The sequence below is a fragment of the Lathamus discolor genome, chromosome 5 (genome assembly GCF_037157495.1).
Source record: "Lathamus discolor isolate bLatDis1 chromosome 5, bLatDis1.hap1, whole genome shotgun sequence".
Classification (NCBI taxonomy): Eukaryota; Metazoa; Chordata; class Aves; order Psittaciformes; family Psittacidae; genus Lathamus; species Lathamus discolor.
The window spans coordinates 107,072,967-107,094,099 of NC_088888.1; the positions used below are offsets into that span (position 1 = coordinate 107,072,967).

Sequence of the window (21,133 nt, forward strand, 5' to 3'; positions counted from 1 at the left end):
ACCTCTATAGCAAGACTTCTGGTTGTTCTCTTGGGTCTCTAAACTCCATGCTTAGCTATCTTTTGGGAAACAACCAAGGCGTCTGTCGGGCTCGGTGAGACAAATTGTTGTACAGCCTGGGTGTAAGCATGCATTTGTATGTCATAGAATCATAGAATCAAGTAGTTTGGAAAAGACCTCTAAGATCATCGAGTTGTGCTTTGTTGATGCTTGGTGTGTTGGCAGCACACTCAGGGTGGTTCCCTCTCACAGGACCATGAGGAGAATCCATAAACCAGCTGCATTAATTGACCGCAGTGCATAGGGTTGAGTGATGGGAGTGAGATGGTGTCCAGGTTAGAGAGTGTGAAGATGATGAGAGCTACCTTGCAGAGACACAGGGACCACCAGGGAGGGACATGGACTCCAATCTGGGAGCTGTCAGTTCAGATATTTTAATTAGCGCTTCAGAAACTGTGTGACCTGGCAATTTGCCCCATGGAGTTTGCACACATTTAATTTGTTCATTAGGTAATTCAACAGGCATGGATGGACAACCATGTATAAGTCCCATTAAAGTCCCAGTGCGTGAGCACACACAGGCAACGTAACGTTGCTCCCCTCTCCCTAAATCCTGCTATGTTTAAAAAAGCCAAAGGAAACACAAATGACATCTTGTTTCTTCCCTGTAAAAAACACTTGCAAACTCTAACCAGCAAGAATGGATTGCATTTCAAGGGCTTGTTTATTCATCCAAAGCTCAAAAGATTTAAGAGTTTAAATAAAATGTCTGAATGAGGCTCCGTGTATGTGAGCCTCTGAAATGCTCTTTTGAGACAGACGTCTGACGCCTCAGAGGAGCTCCTCAGTGGCAGAGAGGGCTTTAGCAGCTTCAGTTGTGAGCAATTAAAGTTGATCAGAGCTTCGGACTGGTTGAAAACACAGAAAATCATGCCCCGTTCAGCTCTCCAAAATGCTTCTTCATGTCACATATTTGCCACAGCTTTAGCTTCAAATTGCAGGATGAAACATACAGCCAATCACCAGGTTTAGGAGTAAAAATGTTCCTAGGAATTCAGAAACGCTACCAAACCATTATTCTGACTGCTTTCCAGATTGAATCTTTCTTTTTTCTCTGTTTCTTTTGGTTGCTTTAATTTAGTAGAGGAAGTGAAGGCAAATAGTTTAATCATAACCATCCCTAGGGGCAATTTAGAATCATTTTCTTATTAGTGTATATAATACGCAGTATAAGTAATGTTCAATCAGATGGTTGCTACAAAGGCCTGTGCAGACACTGAAATGAAATGCAGTCCAATGCTATGAATAGTTGAATAAGAATAATCTCATCTTCTTGTATCTTGCTTCTTTGTTGTTGGGTGAATAGAACTTTCCCCCCTCCTTTCTTCTATCTCTTTTTCTGTGGGGAGGAGATAATCAGACTTTCTTCTAAATAGTAAAATCAAGTTATAAAAGTGGAGGGATTCCAAGACTGTAAAGGCTTCAGGGAATTCAATCACAGACAGCCAAAGCCAGGAAGTATTTGAAGAGGGAGAAGAAAATAAAAACACGAGCAGGAAATACGTGCTGCATAACTGGGAGACGTGTCACACATTGGAACTAGATGATCTTAAGGTCCTTTCCACCCTAACTATTCCATGATTCTATGATCTACAAGGGAGTCCAACAGTAGTACCTGTGGGTATTTTGGGAGAGGCAGTAGCTCCAAGGGCTTCTTCTCCCCCAAAAGCCACTCAACTTACGATGTATTTAACTGCTCCCCAGTTTCATCACACAGGCTTGTATGGGTCAGGCTTAAAGTCAGATCACTGAAATTACATCAGTTAAAAAGCAAGCTATGAAGATCCAAGATGGTGGGGCAGGAAGTTCCTGCACCATCTCTCCTGTGAGAGCTGGCACACATTGGATTACACCCCAGGGTGTAGATAGGTAGATAATCAAAAGTAAAATACTTAGTGCTTGGATGGCCAGGCAGCTCGGTGATTGCCGTCGTGCTCCCATCAGCTGGAGTGGGCTGCTCAGTGACAGCTATGACACACAGCTGGGATCTCATGGATCATCCTGATTATGATGGGAAGCACAGAGACCAATGTCTGTGATTTCAGCACAAGCTAGGACCTGAGGAAGGTAACACTTTCATATTGCTAGAGGAAGAACTTACCAGGACCTCTAGTTGTCTGCCTTTCTCTATATTTCTCAGTAGGCTCATGGCATGCTCAGGGTGGTACCCACTGGCTTTGATGGACCCTATCTGGGAGAATGGTGAACTCTAGGATTTCCTACTTTCCAGTTGGCCCCAGGGTGGTGACTGGGATTGGATGTTGTCTCTTGAATATCTAAGTCTCTGCACAAAGATGCAATGGCTTCGCTTGCCTCTTTTTTATAGGTTGGAAGAGATGTGAATGCTGCTCCCAGCATCCACAGAGATCAAAGGTATGAAATAGGACTCCATAGCAAGGGGTTTTGCAGATCATTTTTCAGGATCATTCAATGAGGTCTTGAACCTCCCAAGTTTCACTTAATTCTTCATAACTGAGTAAACCCAAAAATTCAAAGTGAAACTCAACCCAGAAATCCACGTTCAGCTTGGGTTTGGATGGAAACCAAAGGAAATCATTTAATCCCAACATGGTTTCCACCAGAAGCTCTGTATTGGTTTGGGTTTGGTTGAAACTCAGCCTTTGCTTCCCTTTGCTGAACAGTTCATGTAAACTATGGGGTAAGAAGAAACAAATTCAGGAAATACTTGTGTATTTTCCTGTAACAATTCAAAAATACCTTCTGAACTCTATCAAACACATCAGTTCCATGAAACTCCAGGAAACACATCAGTCCAAATTCTCTGTAAATTGGAAATAAGATAAATTTGTCACTGTTTATCTTCAACACAAATACAGATATCCCAGCACTGGAAGAACTTTGAATATGTGGCATGAAAGCTTTTCCCATAGGTATTAAAAAAAAGGCAATTCGAAAATAGATTCTTTGTTTTGATAGACAAAAATGAAAGGCCTGGACAATGCTATAAACTAGTTTTTCCTCTCACTTTTACAAACTTTGACAGAAGCAAAACATCACACTTACTGCTGTAACAGACTTGGAGGATTTTTTTCTGAGATCTTAAAAATCATGGAGTTATACTAACGTCCTGTTGTGCAACAGACTTTGAGCAATTAAGGACAAGTCTACTTATTGATTTGGGTCCTTGCAAGAAAAGCTTAATAATAAGCATAAAGGTGAGAGGACAGTTCAGATAGTATACTAGTCGTGAGTAGTGGGTATTGAAAATGGATGTTTCTTATTTTAGGATATGCTTGTAGAAGTCCCATGAGAGACTGTCACAAAATGGCAAGTTTACTAGACAGGCTTGTCTAGCTCATATCTGTTAGACCACGAGAACATGATGTTTCATGTGAAGGGACAAGAAACCATAATTTATGCTTATGGGATGAGCAGTTCTGTGCAGAAGTATTTTGCTACCCCAACAATCAGGGGTAACCTGAACTCAGAGGATGAAGTTCTTGGTCCTTTCAGCTTACAGATGAGTTGCTATCGGTAGCTCTGGACTGCTACTGTAAATCGGCATTTCCCTCTAGGCATGCTGGGTGGCAAAAATACTTGTTACCAGAGTTTTTGGTACAGTCATTACCCTATAGGGAGCCCTGGGCATTTGCAAGCTGTGTACAAGGCAAACACACACCCTGGAGATATTTCATGGAAATCCCACTCACTGATTTTTTGGTTGTTTCTCCTCAAATGCTTCATTAATATATTCTCCACTAATAAATCTTTAAATTGCTCAACCAGTTCTGTAGAAAAACAAAAGTACAGTCGGGGGAGTGCTTGCTTGCAACATACTTTTCTGCAGAAATAATTATTAGCTAACAAAGTTGGAAGGATCTTGGCAGAGTTAAATCCTCCACTGGGATTGGGTGCTTCCTCTTTGGATCCTCTTGAAAAGACTCAAATTAATTTTGCCTTTGTTATAATTTGATTAGTTCTTGTTTCACAAGTGGTTGAGCTTCAAAACAAAGATATATATCTGTGCAGCTAACCTGCATAACAGCGCTTGTTGCTTCCTTTTACTTTCTTTAATACATTTAGTACAGTACATAAAGCATTTTTAAAGACATGTGGAAATACAAACATAAAGAAAAGACTTGAATACCAAACTGCACGCATGATGTTGTTGTGCTTCTCTTCTTGCTTTGTCTGTATGCAAGAACATAATGTGTTTCGGCCAGGCCATTGTCAAAACAGACAGAGATTAATTGCTGCAGCCATTTGCTCTGTTACAAGAAAGATAAAAATAACTCATGACTCATGACAACAGCGAATATTGCGGAGCCAAACCCTGCATCCTATTTGCCATTTTGTAGCCTCAGAGTAGAAGCAAAAATGTGATTTTGGGAAATGATCTGATGCTATATTTAGTACCTCTGCAGTATTTATGCAGCTAGGGAAGTAGGTGTCTGGCATTGTCTTAAAGGACACACAGATGTGGTTCAGGAGGCTATGGATACGGAGTATTGCTGATGGGGCTGGAAATGGCTTGTGTATATTGGTAGGTATGGCTGCAGGGCAGAGACATAATCTTACAACACATCAGGACTCAGAAACCAGGGAAAACCCATAGTTTTCCTCAAGCTGTCCTTCAGCGTGCACATGGCATTTATTAGCATGTGTTCATTGGGCATAGACCATGTGCTTAGGCTCTGTGTGGAGGGGACCCTTAGTCTTAGAGTGAGGTTTGGAAGGATGAATTTCACCCCTCCGTGTGGGACATGTTCCCCATATAGGGGGTATGCACATGAATGTTATTGCCCATTTCCTCATATACCCTTAGCATTCTGAGGTTTCCAGCCCTTGGATTATTAGCTTGGATAAGGAGAACTTCACCTCTGAAGCATTTTCATGGCTTTAGATGACCAGTCAATCTCACCTCTGTGTGTGGCAAAATCTTGGGGCAGATTCTCCTGGAAGGCATGCTAAGGCACATGAAGTACAACAAGGTGCTTGGTGACAGCCAGCATGGCTTCACTAAGGGGAAATCCTGCCTGACCAATTTGGTGGCCTTCTATAATGGGGCTACATAACTGATGGACAGGGGTAGAGCAGTTAATGTCATCTACCTGGACTTGTGCAAAGCGTTTGACACTGTCCCACACAACATCCTTCTCTCTAAATTGGAGAGACATCAATTTGATGGGTGGACCGCTCAGTGGATAAAGAACTGGCTGGACGGCTGCACACAAAGAGTTGTGGTCAATGGCTCAATGTCCAGCTGCAGACCAGTAACGAGTGGTGTCCCTCAGGTATCGGTGTTGGTACCAGTCTTGTTCAACATCTTTGTCGGTGACATGTACAGTGGGATTGAGTGCGCCCTCAGCAAGTTTGCCGATGACACCAAGCTGTGTGGTTCAGTTGATATGCTGGAGGGAAGGGATGCCATCCAGAGGGACCTTGACACGCTTGTGAGGTGGGCTGATGCCAACCTTATTAAGTTTAACCGTGCCAAGTGCAAGGTCCTACACCTGGGTCGGAGCAATCCCAGGCACAGCTACAGACTGGGCAAAGAAGAGATTCAGAGCGGCCCTGCAGAAAAGGACTTGGGGGTGTTGGTCGATGAGAAAATGAACATGAGCTGGCTTCAGTGTGCGCTCGCAGCCCAGAAAGCCAACTGTATCCTGGGCTGCATCAAAAGGAGCGTGACCAGCAGGTCAAAGGAGGTGATCCTGCCCCTCTACTCTGCTCTTGTGAGACCTCACTTGGAGTATTGTGTGTAGTTCTGGTGTCGTCAACATAAAAAGGACATGGAACTGTTGGAACAAGTCCAGAGGAGGGCCATGAGGATGATCAGGGGACTGGAGCACCTCCCGAATGAAGATAGGTTGAGAAAGTTGGGGCTGTTCAGCCCAGAGAAGAGAAGGCTGCGTGGAGACAGCAGCCTTCCAGTATCTGAAGGGGGGCTATAGGGATAATGGAGAGGGACTCTTCACTAGGGACTGTAGTGACAGGACAAGGGGTAATGGGTTAAAACTTTAACAGGGGAAGTTTAGATTGGATATAACGAAGAAGTTCTTTCCTGTTGGGGTGGTGAGGCACTGTAATGGTTTGCCCAAGGAAGTTGTGAATGCTCCATCCCTGGCAGTGCTCAAGCCCAGGCTGGACAGAGCCTTGGGTGGGATGGTTTAGTGTGAGATGCCCCTGCCCATGGCAGGTGGGTTGGAACTGGATGATCTTGAGGTCCTTTCCAACCCTAACTATTCTATGATTCTACGAATAACTTTGCATGGGAAAGAAGCCACTGTAGTCTCAACAACTTTATGCAGTCTTAGAGCTTCAAATGCAGCAGTGGTGCTGCCCACTGGAATACCACAGAAATACCAGCTGATGGGTCTGTGTCCCCCTGACACAGGCCTCAAATAATGATACAGAAGGAAGGGGGATCTTGAAGCTTAGCCCCAGGGGAGTCCTTGGCAAATGGTGGGCTTACAAAAACCAGCACTGGTAGTTTAAGTGAGTCCCATCTCCCCTTCTGCAGGAGGGAGGGAACCTGCTGGCTCCAAATCTTGGAATATTCTATTAATGAAGAATTTGGTGCAGGGGGAAATAAATTAGGCAGCTCTCAGAGTGAGAGTCTTAAGCAAACAGGTTGATAGTATTGAGAGAACAAAAAAGGAACATTTTGAAATGTGAGTTAGACATGCTCGAAACCATCTGAACCCTTTAAACCATGTCAGAAAAATGTCACTGCACTCCGTTGCTTCAGCAGTTGCAGCTGTTTCACTACAGTAAAAATTCATCTTTTAAAAGAGATGAGCCTATCATGAATTAATCATGCTGTCCTACCTGTCAGCATTAGGCTGTGGCCATGCCAGCATCTGATGAGCTGGTCAAGGACTGCTGATGGCTGTTTCTTCATCAGGGAAACACAAGCTAGCCCAGGGAGGATGGGTTTGGGTCTGTACATTCTGGAGGTGATGGCAGTGAGATGTGTGATGTGGTTCTGCATCCCACAGGGTAGGATGTTCAGCCACAAAAGAGGATCCCATCACCTTGTCATTTTTGGGGTGAGAGAGCAGCTCTTCCTTGCCTACTCTCCGTTAAGCAGTTGCAGCACAGGGCCACAAGTGCTGGACCCAGAGATCTGTATTGTCCATTTGGTAGGATGCGCTTTTTGAGCCATCAATTCTCTAGCTTTCCTCAGATGTCAGCAGGGATCAGGACCAATTACTGACATAGTTATCATCCTGGGAGAAAGGATTTAATAAGGGCATAGCCATACCCCACCTTAGGGACAGGGAGAGGAGTGGTTTAGTTTTCTGGCACAGATGTGGCCATGCACTGCAAGGAGGACTCTGTAACCCCTGTGGGGCAGGCAGCAAGCAGCTCTGGACTCTACACCCAGGTCCAAGGACTGCTCAGATAGTTTTAGTTATCGGTGACTGGATATGATAAACATAGACAAAACCGACCAGAGTCTTCTAACCTCTCCCTTGAAGTGCTCTTGTCTGCCTGGAGTGGTGAAGGGAGAAGAGGAGCTGAGTGCCTTGTTGCTACAGTGCAAAACTAGGCAGCTCCTGGGCCAGGCATTGCTTCCCAGCAGAGAGCTATGGGGATGAGTCTCTTCCAGCTGCAGCTGCCCCTCCTCTTGGTTTTTACTGGGCCAAGTACTCTGCTGAGGAGCTTCAGCCAGCAATGGCCAAGGACCAAATACGTCACCCGGGTCCCATCATCTCTGGAGTGCGGTGATGCCAGAGAGAAGGCATTTGAGGTCAGCCCTGCACGTGTGACAGGAGCAGAAAACCATCAGGACACAGGTTTTTTGCTTTTTTTCTGCATTTTGCTGGCACACATCTCATGTGTCAGGTCATCCCTTCACACATACACATGTGTGCGCTTCATTACAGCTCCTTGTCTCCCTCCTTTCCTTCTCTTTGTCCCACTTCCCTGCTGTATACTCCTTCCACCCTGGGGCTTGGAAGCTGCGTTGAGCCTCTGCAAGAAAACTGCTTCCAGCTGTGGGCTGTGACAGGCTCTCAGCCGCTGTGCAGCTGCTCTCAGTCTTCTGCTCCCTAAACCAACAGGACTGGTGGGGAAAGACTGATCCTTGCTGCTGACTGTCTTCACAAGCAGTTACATGAGCCTGCTTTTGAAGGTTGCCTTTGGACACTGCCAGCAATAGGCACAGGACCCTTCCAACAAGCTAAACCAATGAACAGGGCTACAAGAGCTAAAGGAAGCTCTCAGCAAGGTGGGTCATAGCAATCTGGTGTCATCCACACCTTTAATGCAGGAAGGGTCTAATGGATTCTGGGGGAATTTACCCTTCCTGAAGCAAATTCGGCAAAAAACGATCTTGTATGTGCTGTGTCAGGCTGCTCTGTCTGTGGCATGTGTTTTTTCCCCATGTGGTTACCTATCAACCTGTTACTGATTCAGACTGGTTGGATGTCAATTATCACCAAATTCTGAAGGAAGCTGTTCAAGCCTCCTTAAAGCACTCCCTCTGGCTTTGACCTTGGTTACTTGGGCCACCAAAGATCAGATTTATGAAAGGTTAAAGTTCCTGTGAAGAATTTCAGCTAGTTTCCTAAGGCAACTTTCCTTTTGTGTCAAAGGCTCTCCTCAGTAGTGTCCAACAGGTTTCTCCTTGAAACCAATGGGACAGAGGTGCTGGATTTGTGTTCCCAAAGACAGCAGAAATAGCCCAAGTACATTGGTTGCTCCAAGAGGAAAACTTAAGTGCTTGCAAACGTAACTTGCAAATAATTTAGCTAGTTTGGACCCAAAAGCTTTCTACAGTCATTAGGCCTCCTCGTTTCTTTGTCACAAACATGTCACAGAACTGGCCCAGGCTGAAGGCTCCTTTCTAGTCTGAACAGCCACCACGGATTGCACAAGCCAAAGTGTCCCAGAAGTGCCAGGTACAGTATAACCCGACCCCAGTTTTCAGTGTAAGTTGCTGTGACTACATTCATCCTTATGCTTCAAGACTTTGGAGGTACCACTCAGTATCTGTGATCCAAAGGCAAAGAAATCCTTTAGAGAAATCTGCCCCTTACAATACCAGAGGGTTGGCAACCTGCTGTCTTGCTGGAAAGGACTTCCTAGTAGGTAAGTAGGTGCCTCCCAACCAACCGGCACCTCTTGACCTCTCCTGGACAAGTCTTCATCATTATTTGTGATTATCTTTTGCTTGGTGCTCACAGGACATGTCTGCCTGGCTCAAGCTTCCGCTGCAAACCCTTGTTCTTCTGGCTGAGTTGGCAGTTTCCTCAATCACTGTCACAACCACCCCTTGCGTGGCCGCATTGGCTTGGCTGTGCTCCTGGGATCACTCACTGCTGTTGGAACAGGGGAAGGCAGGCAGACGCTTGTGCATTCTCTGGTGATGCACAATCTGCGTCCTGTGGTCACTGGGTAACTGTAAAATTAAAACAGACCCTTGCTGTTAACCAGGAGGTATTTGCAATAATAGGAAATTAAATATAGTGCTGGAGGGGTTGGTTTGCTGTCAACAGTACTTTACAGGACCTGCTAGGAAACTGGATTCACTGCTCTATCCTCGCCCCCATGATTAAGTTCACCCCCAGTTTAATGTGATTTAGAGTTAGGTGGTATTTTTTGTGCTAACAGTAAGTTGAAGGACTTTTTTGATTTTTGCCTGGATGTTGGTAGCATTGCCATTGTTAAGAATGACAATAAAATCTACAGAATGTGCTACAGCAAGTATGAAATATATAAAATACAATCCTTGAGTCTCCTTTTCTCTCTGTACAATCCTTTCATGAGGTAGAGGAGGGCCACCTATTCCCACTTTCCTATCTAGAGACCAGGCAAGAGGCCGGAGCCAAAAAATTCTGCCTTCACTGGAATTTGGATGTTTTCCAGGCAATATGGTGATGTCGGGTAGTTGATCTCTGTTACCAAAAGTCTGGACCTTCATACTCCTAACAGTGCTGAAGTTTTGGCATGTCCTCTGGAAAGGCACTTTGTCACACAGAAATGACACACTTGTGTGACTAAACATCTGCTACAGGTACAGAAACTGGGTAGGGCCCTCTAAAGCAATGTTTCTATAACACCAGAAAGTCCAAGCCTGGTTTTAGATGTGAAGGTGCACCACAAAGCAATACCTTTGGGATTTAGCCCATAGAACTGAGACCTCAGGGTGATTTCTGAGGCACATGGGATCCATCGATTTCTGAGAGCAGGGCACATAAGCATTAAAAGAACTATCTCCTCTTTCACCACTGCTTCTAGGTTTGGGTTGGAAGAAACTTTAAAGCTCATCTAATTCCAACCCCCCTGCCATGGGCAAGGACACCTTCCAGTAGACCAGGTTGCTCCAAGCCCCGTCCAACCTGGCCTTGAACACTGCCAGGGATGGGGCAGCCACAGCTTCTCTGGGCACCCTGTGCCAGTGCCTCACCACCCTCACAGGGAAGAATTTCTTCCTTATATCTAATCTATTATGTACCCTCTGTCAGTTTAAAGCCATTCCCCTTTGTCATGTCACTACAAGCCCTTGTCAAAAGCCCCTCTTCAGCTTTCTTATCAGCCCCTTTAGGCACTGGAAGCTGTTCTCAGGTCCCCCTAGGAGCTTTCTCTTCTCTAGGCCGAACAAGCCCAGCTCTCTCAGCCTGTCTCCAGAGCAGAGGTGCTCCGGCCCTCAGAACACCTTTTTGGCAGCCTCTGGATTTGCTCCAAGTGCTCCATGTCCTTCTTATGTTGGGTGCTCCAGAGCTGTAAGCTCTAAATTTAAAACAAGAAGACCAGCATTGCTTCTTTTCAAGTAAAACACTAGGACAAAAGTTACTAAAAGTACCTGTTGTAACCAGGATGAGCTAAGGACATAAAAGCAGCATGGTTTGAAAGGAGAACATTATTCAGTAAACCAGCTGGAAAGGAAGCTGAGATTCTAGTTTCAGAGTTCAAGACTTCATGTATACCTGTGTTCACCTGTATGGTTTAACAAAAGACACCTCCTTTTCCGAAATGCTTGAAAGTGCTTTGGTAGGAGCACGGACCAAGGAGGGGCTAGCCTGTTCTGTGCTAAAGATTGATTTAGTTGAGCTTGAATTAAGAAATAAAAGTGGGGGGACACGATCTATGAAATGATTTAATTTTTACTTATATCATTCTATGGTCTGCCATGCAGATTAATTAATGTTGCCAGCAAACTCAGTCTTTTTTTAGGATCCTGCTGCAGCGATGGTCTTGCCCAAGCCCTAAGATAATTAATGAACATTAATAGATAAGAGGGAGACAGCTTTGAAATCAATGCTTTATACAAGGGCCAGATATAATGAAGATCAGTGCAATAATTAATTAAAATAAAAATCATACAGCTGAATTACTCCAGGGGTGCCTTTGTGTCTGAGGTTCAACCAGTGGATACAGTCCTTTTAATCAGAATTCGTTCTGAAGTAGATTTTGCTGGCCATAGAGCTGAAAACATAATCCTGGCTGGCTCATTCAGCTTTATTAAGCATCTCTGACTATTTTTCAAAAGAGGATCTCTTTCTTCTCCCACCCGAAATGCTCATCAAATGCAGACAGAAGAGGAGAGAGGAAAGGAAATCTCAGCTTCATTGAAGTTGAGGCCAAATCTCCCATTGGTTTCATTGGGGCCACAGTCTCACCTAAGCTGCAAAACATGCTTTAAAATGCTACTGGCATGATAATTATACAAAATAGACCCCATGTTTCTCTTTTCGGAAAGAGAAGGGAGTGGGAGAAGAGGGGAACCTAACACAAACGTTTGTCTGATCCTATGAGGCATTTACCAGTAGCGTGTACTTGGCAAAAGATCTGATATATGACCTGAATAAGTAATAAAATAGTCTGTGTTTCTTCGTGTCACAATTCGTAAATGCTTTCAATGTACATAAATGATCTTAAAAGAGGTACTTTCATTTCCTCTGAGGAATATTTGAGGAATCCAAATACATCAGAACCACGGTTGTAACTTGGAAACCTGAAAGTGATCTAATGAGGCAGACCCTGTCTAATCTGATATGTGAAAATCCTTTGACTTTAACTTGAAAGCAAGATTTTTCTAACCCTGACACTAAGGCATCTCTTAATAAATTATATATAAAAATCCCAAACCAGAAAACATCCCCTAACAACTGGCAAACAATCAAACCTACTATGAGTAATCATACCAGCAGCAGAATTGATGCTGTAAAACATTTCTTGCACCCACTTCTTTACCTTTTCACCTACTGTGAGGATAACAGTTATGCCTGAGGCAGCAGGAATTGGTTAAAGCCACCTCATTTAAATACATCAAAAAATTAATGAGCCATAGGCTAGCTGGAGGGGAGAGGAGAGACTCATAGTGCCTGTATGCAACCAAAAAGTGAAGCTCCTTGTTATTCACTGCTACTCCCCTTTGCTGCAGTTATTAACACCCTGATTCAACAAAGTGCTTAGAGACCATGTTGAACTTCTAAAGCAGTGGGACAATTGTATGTACTCAGCGGAGATAGGGGGATGGATTAGTTTACATACATTTTAAGTACATCTTTTGAGTCCTTTTCTGAATCAGGGTCCGATCTCACTCCCATGTGAGTTAACATGAATTCAAGTCTTCAGGACCAGCAGAACCAGGTGTTCTGTTGTTCATATGCAAAGGTACGCGCTGGGGTCCTAGAAAGGCAGAAAGTACAGGTCTGGAAACAGTTATAAGGACACTTTGCTTTTAGATGAGTATCTGGCTATTTTTCAACATGTATTTTACTCAACTAAGAAAACAGAGGAAATGCGATTTGATACTTCACTTTTAAATCTGGCTTGGAAGACAGGTGCTGCTTTGAACCCACAGTATGGAAGATAACTTCAAGCTGGATTCCTGAGATGAATGTGAGGCAGATTAAGTCCAGACCACAATAATGTCATCTTCTCCAGCAACATCACTGTCCTGGGATATCGAAGGCAAGCCAAAGTTCACACACTAGTTTAAGATTCTGCTAGCTAGTTTGCAGCCAAAGCAAAAAGTTCAGACATGGGTCTGGATGCATTTTATTTAGAAATCTATGTTCAAGCCATGTTTGCAAAAAGCAATGAATCTCCAGCATTTATCATCAAGGGCTCAGATCCAGCTGAGTCAGTTACATTGCCTAACTGTGGGTGGTTGCTCATGTTAGCTACTTGCCTTGAAGCACTGCAGGCCATGTTTCACAGTCACTTTAAGCAGACAATGAAGTGGGACAGCCTCCGACAGAGGCAATTCTGCCCCACTTCCACCTTCTGTTGCACTTCCTACCTCGAAAGCTGGCCCAACTCATCTGTACAGCGATTTGCACAACTAAGTTGCATCAACATAGCTAAAACTGTGGCTGCCCCAGTGCTTGCACCAGCAAACAAGGGTGCAAAAGCAGAACAAGCAGGAACAGCCAAAGACAAGATGCTACTTCTGTTGGCACTGCTTAAGTCTCTGCTTAAGTAAGCCAGAGAACTAGAGTGTATCTTGGCCATTGCCAGCTGGAGTGACTAATTACAATGTCAAAACAGCGCATGTTTCACTGGAGATTTGCCACCTTTAGAAGAGCTGACTCCAGGTCTGCTAGATTTCTCACAGGGAACCTCCTGTGCCTTAGAAACGTCTCCCCCTTACCTCCAGCTCACACTTGATTTTTGTTGTCTGTGTATATGGATGAAACACGCAGCTGTTATAACTTAGTACTGCTGTACTTTTAGCTTCCTCAGGTACCTGTATCCAACTAAATTGAAGCAACGACAGTCTTATCAACTCCACAGACTTTGAAGCACGATCCAGCTACGGGATTGATCCAATATGTAAATGGCAAGACTGACTCCAGGAAGAGAGGAAAACCATCAGCTGAAATTATTTAAAGATTTGCAGATATATCTTGGCATGCTAAATGGAAATGAAGGAATTTCTCAGAACATTAATTAATTCTCAAAATAATTGTGAACACACACAGCACAACCCCCATCCCATCTCTGTCACTCAGTCGGGTTATGGTTTACCCACTGCAGTAGACTGTTGACTAGTTTGCAGTGTTTGTGGTTATATTTGTTATTGTTCTTGGAAACAAAGACCAAATCAGAAGCTTAAAATAAAGATTTGGTGTCAAGGTGTGCTGGTCACTCTGGTGTCCACCAAACATCTGCATTGGATTTACAAAGTATTTTAGAAGGAGATACAGGGAGCATTGTTTTGGACATAAACTGGGCCTAAGTCCAAGAAAGCCCAAGCTCCATCACCACCTGCTGTTGGAAGCATTGATATCTATCAGCATTCAAATTTGAACAAATTTCCTAAGCAGTCCTGTTTAAGCTACCACACCTAAATTCCTTAATCTGGGGCTGTCCTAGCCAGGCTCTGTTGCTCTATTCACATCTCTCTGGATCCAACAGACACATGCACAGACTATCCAGTGTGAAGTTTTAAGAGTGCTTTCAGAAGATCTAAGACTTAGAGTGGGCACTGAGGCTGTGAATGATACCCAGGACTAACCAACCTCAGAAAACATCTCAAGCATCTGACAGTGACAAGCTACTGCCCTGTGGCACTGAAATACTTCTGGGAAAGGAAGCATAGTCACACCTCTGCCAGTATTTTGTGTCTGCAAATTAACGGTCCAAGACTCCAGTAGCAATGATAGAATCATAGAATAGTTAGGGTTGGGAAGGACCTCAAGATCATCTAGGTCCAACCCCCCTGCCATGGGCAGGGACATCTCACACTAAATCAGGCCACTCAAGGGTCTGTCCAGCCTGGCCTTGAACACCTCCAGGGATGGAGCAGTCACAACTTTCCTGGACAACCGATTCCAGTGCCTCACCACCCTTACAGTAAAGAACTTCCTCCTTATATCCAATCTAAACTTCCCCTGTTTAAGTTTTAACCCGTTACCCCTTGTCCTGTCACTACAGTCCCTAATGAAGGGTCCCTCCCCAGTATCCTTACAAGCCCCCTTCAGATACCGGAAGGCTGCTGTCTCCACGCAGCCTTCTCTTCTCCAGGGTGAACAGCCCCAACTTTCTCAGCCTATATTCATACAGGAGGTGCTCCAGTCCCCTGATCATCCTCATGGCCCTCCTCTGGACTTGTTCCAACAGTTCCATGTCCTTTTTATGTTGAGGACACCAGAACTCGGATAAAGTCAAGGTGGGGAAGAGAGAGTCTTTATAGCTTAGTATCACCTCTCCATTTTCTGTCCTCTGGTCATTACAGTCCTGATTACAGTAGGGCTGATTTAGGACCCTCAGCTATAAATGACATCAAGCCTTCCGCAGCACTCTTTTTGCGCTCAAGAGGCACCGCAGGGCCTTAAAGCACTTTCTGAACCAAAAGGGTATATCCCTGGCTCACAGCAGGATTGGTTGGCAGCCAAGTGCAGGCAAATCAAACCAAGGTACAACTGAGGTTTAGGTGAGGCAAGAGACATTGTTTTCTTTCACTAGTTTTCTTTCATTATTGAGATAGGAAGAAACTTCCGATCAAAATTCTGATTACAGAGAGGGAAAACAGTGTAAGCATTGCGTAAACAAGCTGAGGTGGAGAAAACACTGAATAAACCTCCTGTAGACTCCTTTCAAATATAACCACCTTGTATGCGCTGCTTTGCATGCCAAAAATTCTTATCTGCTACAACTAAAAACTAACTAAAAACTGGTAAATTGTACTGGTTTTAAGAATGAAAAGTCTCTTGCAATCTATCAGTCCTTCAGAATTTGCCATTAAAAACTATTTGTTAAGGCAGAGTGAATACCTGTCTTGCTCCAAAGCTGTCAAAACCATAGGAAACTTCAGAGGCTTTGCTGCAGCCCTAAAAAGAAAGGAGATTATTTTAATTGTGGTATTGGTAAGCCTACCAGGCTTTTCTCTTAGTATCTCTAGCTACCACGTAACCACAAGAACTGTCATGATGTGCATTTATATGATTTTTCCTTTTGGACATCACCATCCAGACTAAAATACCCCATACACTAAAAGATTGATGCTTAATACTTCTTTCCAGATGTGCTCTGGTTTAGTTAAATATTTAACACATTTCTAGAATAATGTAGTCTATAATTGCATTAATACTTCAGAAGAATGATGTCCTGGTGAGTAAAGGGAAAGATATTCAAGGCTGGCTGCGTGGCTGCTCCTACCAATGACCAGTAGAAATCAGACAGGTCACCTTTAAAAGAATCCAATTACCACTGATCAACATGGATGGCACACAGACCCAGGACCACGAACCTGAGTGTCCTCCAGGACAAGGCCTAAACAAAGTGACATTCTGTAACATGGTAAAATGGCAGACTGCAAAGTCTTCATTTAAATTCAAGTATCTACAAGCAAAATTTGCTGATGCACACAACTGGATGCATATTATTGCTGAATTTGGTGCTGTTAAGAACACAGTTTTGCCTTTTTCCCTATGCAGTTCCACAAACAACTACTCAAAGGACCCAAAGTCTAAGAGCTGGAAATAACATGGATCCTTGAAGAAGTGAAGGACATCTCCAAAAAGATAAAAATATGAAAGCAATCTTCTAATGAGATGCTTGACTCTGGTAAATGCTTTTATTAACAGCATTGGGAGTGGCTGGCAAAATTTTCAACAGTAACATCAAACTTAAGTATGTTCTGACTAGACAGTACTTGGAGAAAGATTTTAGATGAGATTTAGAAAAGTACTTAAAAGAATAGGAAATAATGCAGTCACCCCTTTCAACCACATCCTTACCCTTCAGAACAGTCAAAGCAACAAGAAAATGAAAACCTGTTGAAATGTAGAGAGGAGTAGTAATCAGGGAGCTTTGCTCCAACCCATTCCACAGCTGTTCTGGGCAACAAAGCATGAGTAACCAACTCTCAAGGAGCAACAGAAAATACTACCAAGGATCTCAAAAGCACTATGTCCTCAGGATGTACTCCACAAACCCCTAAATGATGGCACACAGGGATAACCTTGTGAATGTTCATGTCAGCAGCAGTAAAATAAACTTCCCAGGAAGCTCCCAGGCTAATTGGCACAGCACAGACACATGCCGTTAAGCTACCAGGGCTGGCCACATCCCCACTGCTGATTGAGCATTCCTGGTGTCCCTGGCCTACATTAATTCACAAACTGTGACCTGGAGGTGCTCTGAAGACATGAGCTGATCAGAGCCAGAACAGAGCAAAGGACAATTCTAAAAACTGAACGGAACAAATGGCTGAGTTCCAGTGCTTGTGATGTGTAAGAGTATGGCTGTAGCCCCCAGAACCATCATCCACAAGGTCTGGGCCAAGGTAGATCTGTGATGTTACCCAAGTTCTTCTGCCCACTGTATAAAAGCAGAAAAGGTTCATCAACCAGATGGAAGGAACATGCATCATGCAAAGATTATTACATGGACTGCAATTATCCCACACAGGTTCTTCCTATTACAAATTACAGCCTTGGGAAATAAAAAGCAGCAGCAAAGAAAGGGAAGAAAGACAATCTATCAGAAACACAAGAGGCCTGGGATAGGTTGAAAGACAGGCATTTTATATCTTAATTATTTTTTAACATTCCAAGTTTATTCAAAAGACATTATTCTGCAGGCATGTATTTTACAAGTTTTAAGACTGATAAAACACTAGGAATAATGTGATAACCCTAGCAAATGAAGACATGGCTAAAATCATAGCAAAGTGATTTTTTTTTTTTAATAAAATTTTGGCCATTTCAATTCGATTTTTAATTTTGGCCGAAGCCATTCTTAGAGCATTTTGAATAGTCCATTAAATGAACAAAACTTGACAAGATGCAAAGAGCAGACGACATCTGATTTCTGCAATACAGTAGTAGGTAAGAGTTGCTGGAGAAGTATCTGTACATCTTAAAAATGTTACATCAGCGAGAAATGGAATTTTGTGCTTTAATACTTCGCTTGAAATGTCTCTTTATCCAACATGAAGTCAGCAAATCTCTGCTGAAGCTCCTTTTCTCTCTCCTGCTGTCGTTGCACATCTTCCTTCAGACACTGCAAGAAAAACATAATTAAGCAACCAGTCAGTTTTTCCAATGGTCACACGATGAAGATCTTTACCAAGGGTTATATTTTAGTTCCTCCAGAGGAAGGGGTCAGAACTGAGATAAGACATCACTAAAATTACTTATTTTAAATATAAATGTAAAACAAAGCAGTTGATGGAGAGTATCAAGAATCACGGTTATTTTATTTCAAATGTCAGGTATCCTACCCTGTTTTTGACAACAGTTAATATTAAATGCCTCAAAAGGAGAGATTTCAAATAGGAAAGTTGATACAAGTATTGAATTTAACAGTTATCCATGGATTCTTCTTTCATGAGTTTGTTCAAAACATTTTTTGGGTAGCCTTCTTAATCAACCCTGCTTCCTGCAACAAGGCCTTCTACAGGTCTTCTTCCACTAACTACACAAGGCATGAAGAACTACTGCTTCTTCTAAAACTGCCAGTTGCTAGTTCATTTCATCTCCCTTTGCTTTTGTTTCAGGAGAGGCAGTAAATGTATTCTGAGAATTATCCCCGAGTAAAGTCCCATTTACTAGTACCAGGTGCTATTAGTAGCTATCAAGCTATTTAATACATTTTTACTGTTAACTTTCACTAAAACAATCACTTCTGAATTTGCAAACACATCTATGAGCATTTTCAAACAGTCTTCATAAGAACAGTTTTAAGAATTGATATATTTTATCTTTTTTTTTTTTTTAGCAAGTGGTTGGGAAGATCTAAGACTCAAGGAAAAATTACGTTCAGATGAGTACTTGTTTCTTGGAAAGCAAGCCTGGCACTGGCTCAAGTGTAAGACTGCATCTTGGTTGAGGGCTGCTTTGTTAGCTGAATAAAGCATGTAATATCCTGGAGATCCTTAACTAAGAGCAGTGGGTCTGAGGCACTGTTTTCATGTATCTCAGACTATTTCTGCTAGTTCCTGGCTGAAGTTAAGGCTGCTTAAGAGAAAGAGTTACCTTGCTTCTTAAAAGCCATGCCAACCAGTTAGAGGCCAGTAAGGCAGGTGGCATTATCAGGAGGTCCACATGCAAACATTGTTAGTTAGCAACAGGACCACAGGCAAACGGCCTGAACACTGAGGACTGCTCAAAACAATAACTACAGAACAACTGCTCAGCTTCTGAAACAGAGACCCATGTTTAAATCGGTACAACGACTCCATTTCAGTACTGGCTTTCCAGAAGTCCACCCACCTGCAAGTCCATTGACAATGTTAGCTTCAGGGAGTAATATAATTAACATGTGAAAAGAAAGGAGAATCTCCTGTAGCACATGTTGGCATTTGGTCCATTGACTTTTAAAGGAAGTAGAAGTAGAAGGCTTTAGACAAGTTTCAGATCTACCTTAAGTTCTCACAGTAATTAAAAACAAGACAAGCCAAATTAAGGTAGATATGGAACTTCTGCTGATTCGCACTGCAGAAGATTAATAAAATAAACCACACAAGGAAATAGAATAAAAACAAATTTAAAGAACACACTAGTAGATTAGTCCCATCTTATAATATATGTATCACAGAATCTTTGATATTGAAACGAACAGCAGATGAGTCGGGTCATAGCCAAAAGTATAATCTTAAAAGACCATTAAAAACTTGATACAAACTCAGGCTGTGAACCTCAGAGCCTCATAAAAACATCTTTTCCACAAAAAGCCTGTATTTGACCTAACATGTTACATTTAGGAATCCCACCTCCAGTCTCCGAGGGATTGCAGCATCTTCGTGTTTCTTCAGTTCCTCGAACGTACGTAGCTCCAGATGTGCCTGTTCAATTTGGTCCCACAAATCATTCAATTGCTTGATAAGGCCCATTGCCCGCGACTGATAACCACCAAGCAAGATCTTCAGCTTCTTCTCCATCTTGGCAGCCCTCTTTGCTTCAGTTGTCATGTGACCTCTGTTTATCTGTCAGAAAGAATCCAAGAATTGTTTTATCTATCCAGAATTCAAAAGCAAAACAAAACAAAACAAAAAAGTAGCAAAAATGTATCTGTGGAACTCTATCAAGTTGATTGAGTTCTTCGATTTTTATTAACAAATCATACTGCAGATTTTACAACAACCTAAATTTCTGGATTAAAATCCTTACAATGTAGATTATTCTGGGGGGTGAATAGTCAAAACAGGGGTAATGACACACGATCCGAGTACTGCTTTACAGACAGGAGTTGTTGCAGTCACTGAGTTAACTAAGCAGCCGAGTCACATGACAGCTTGCTATGCCACATCCCACTTACACAGGAGATGTTCTATGCCTTAATAAAGTAAAACTAAATCAAGGCATTACATTCCTCCTTTTCCAAGTTACATTCCTGGTCTGCAAAAGCAGCCACGTCTTTCAATCCCTCTGTCTATTCAACAACATTCATCTAAATAATATTCCATACAGTAAAAAGGCATTCTGTGACTCTGTGATAAAACTCAGAACCACAGTGGCTGAACCACGTACCCTGCCTCGTTTCTTAAAAATCAAAGCTTTGCTGGTGATTGTTCTCTTATGCAAAGGACTTACACTGATTAACCAAAAACAAGGTTTCTCTGCTTTGAACTCTACAGTTACCTAAGGAATCATCTTTTACCAATTAAACTAAACTGCATTGGGAAGGAACTACTTTCCAGTCTGTCCTTTACAGTTGTAACTACAGTCAGCCAGACAACTTCAGCCACTAGGACCAGCACAGCCATCAGAGTCTTATGCTCCAAGCTATTGCAAAATACATTTCATCAACCTTTCAACCATCCCAACTTTAATAACACATGCTCTATCATACAGCTGTATGTTTCTGTGAAATGTCCTACTCCTTAACAATTTATTCACTCATTTGAAACAGTTTTAGTAGGTGGTGCAGAGATAAACAAAGTGAATGGTCAAGGGAGCAAACTGTTAATGGGTGAGTGAAAGAGAAATTTGACTTTCTGAGCTGTCGAGTTTGCTCCTGGGGAGAGAGACGCAGACTGCTATGCCTTTCAGTTTCTGTTTGCAATGTAGACTTAAGCTATGCCCAAGGTGCTTTAAGCATACAGAAAGGCGCCTCTTTTTCAATATTTATATAAATCTAGAGAAAATTAAATAAATAGATTAGGGATTTGTGAGGATACTCTCTGATGGAAAAGTATGAAAGCTTT

At 42.8% G+C, this 21,133-nt stretch overlaps 1 protein-coding gene across 1 annotated transcript in view; it reads right to left on the minus strand.

Moving 5' to 3' along the window:
* Positions 1 to 17,520: 17,520 nt before the first annotated feature.
* Positions 17,521 to 21,133, minus strand: part of CDC5L (cell division cycle 5 like) — a 33,518-nt gene continuing 29,905 nt past the window's right edge. The window contains exons 15-16 of the mRNA XM_065681819.1: positions 19,700 to 19,912; positions 17,521 to 17,988 (exon numbers count right to left, since the gene is read on the minus strand). Coding sequence (XP_065537891.1) covers positions 17,884 to 17,988; positions 19,700 to 19,912 — 318 coding nt within the window. The 3' untranslated portion in view covers positions 17,521 to 17,883. The remainder of the gene's footprint in view (positions 17,989 to 19,699; positions 19,913 to 21,133) is intronic.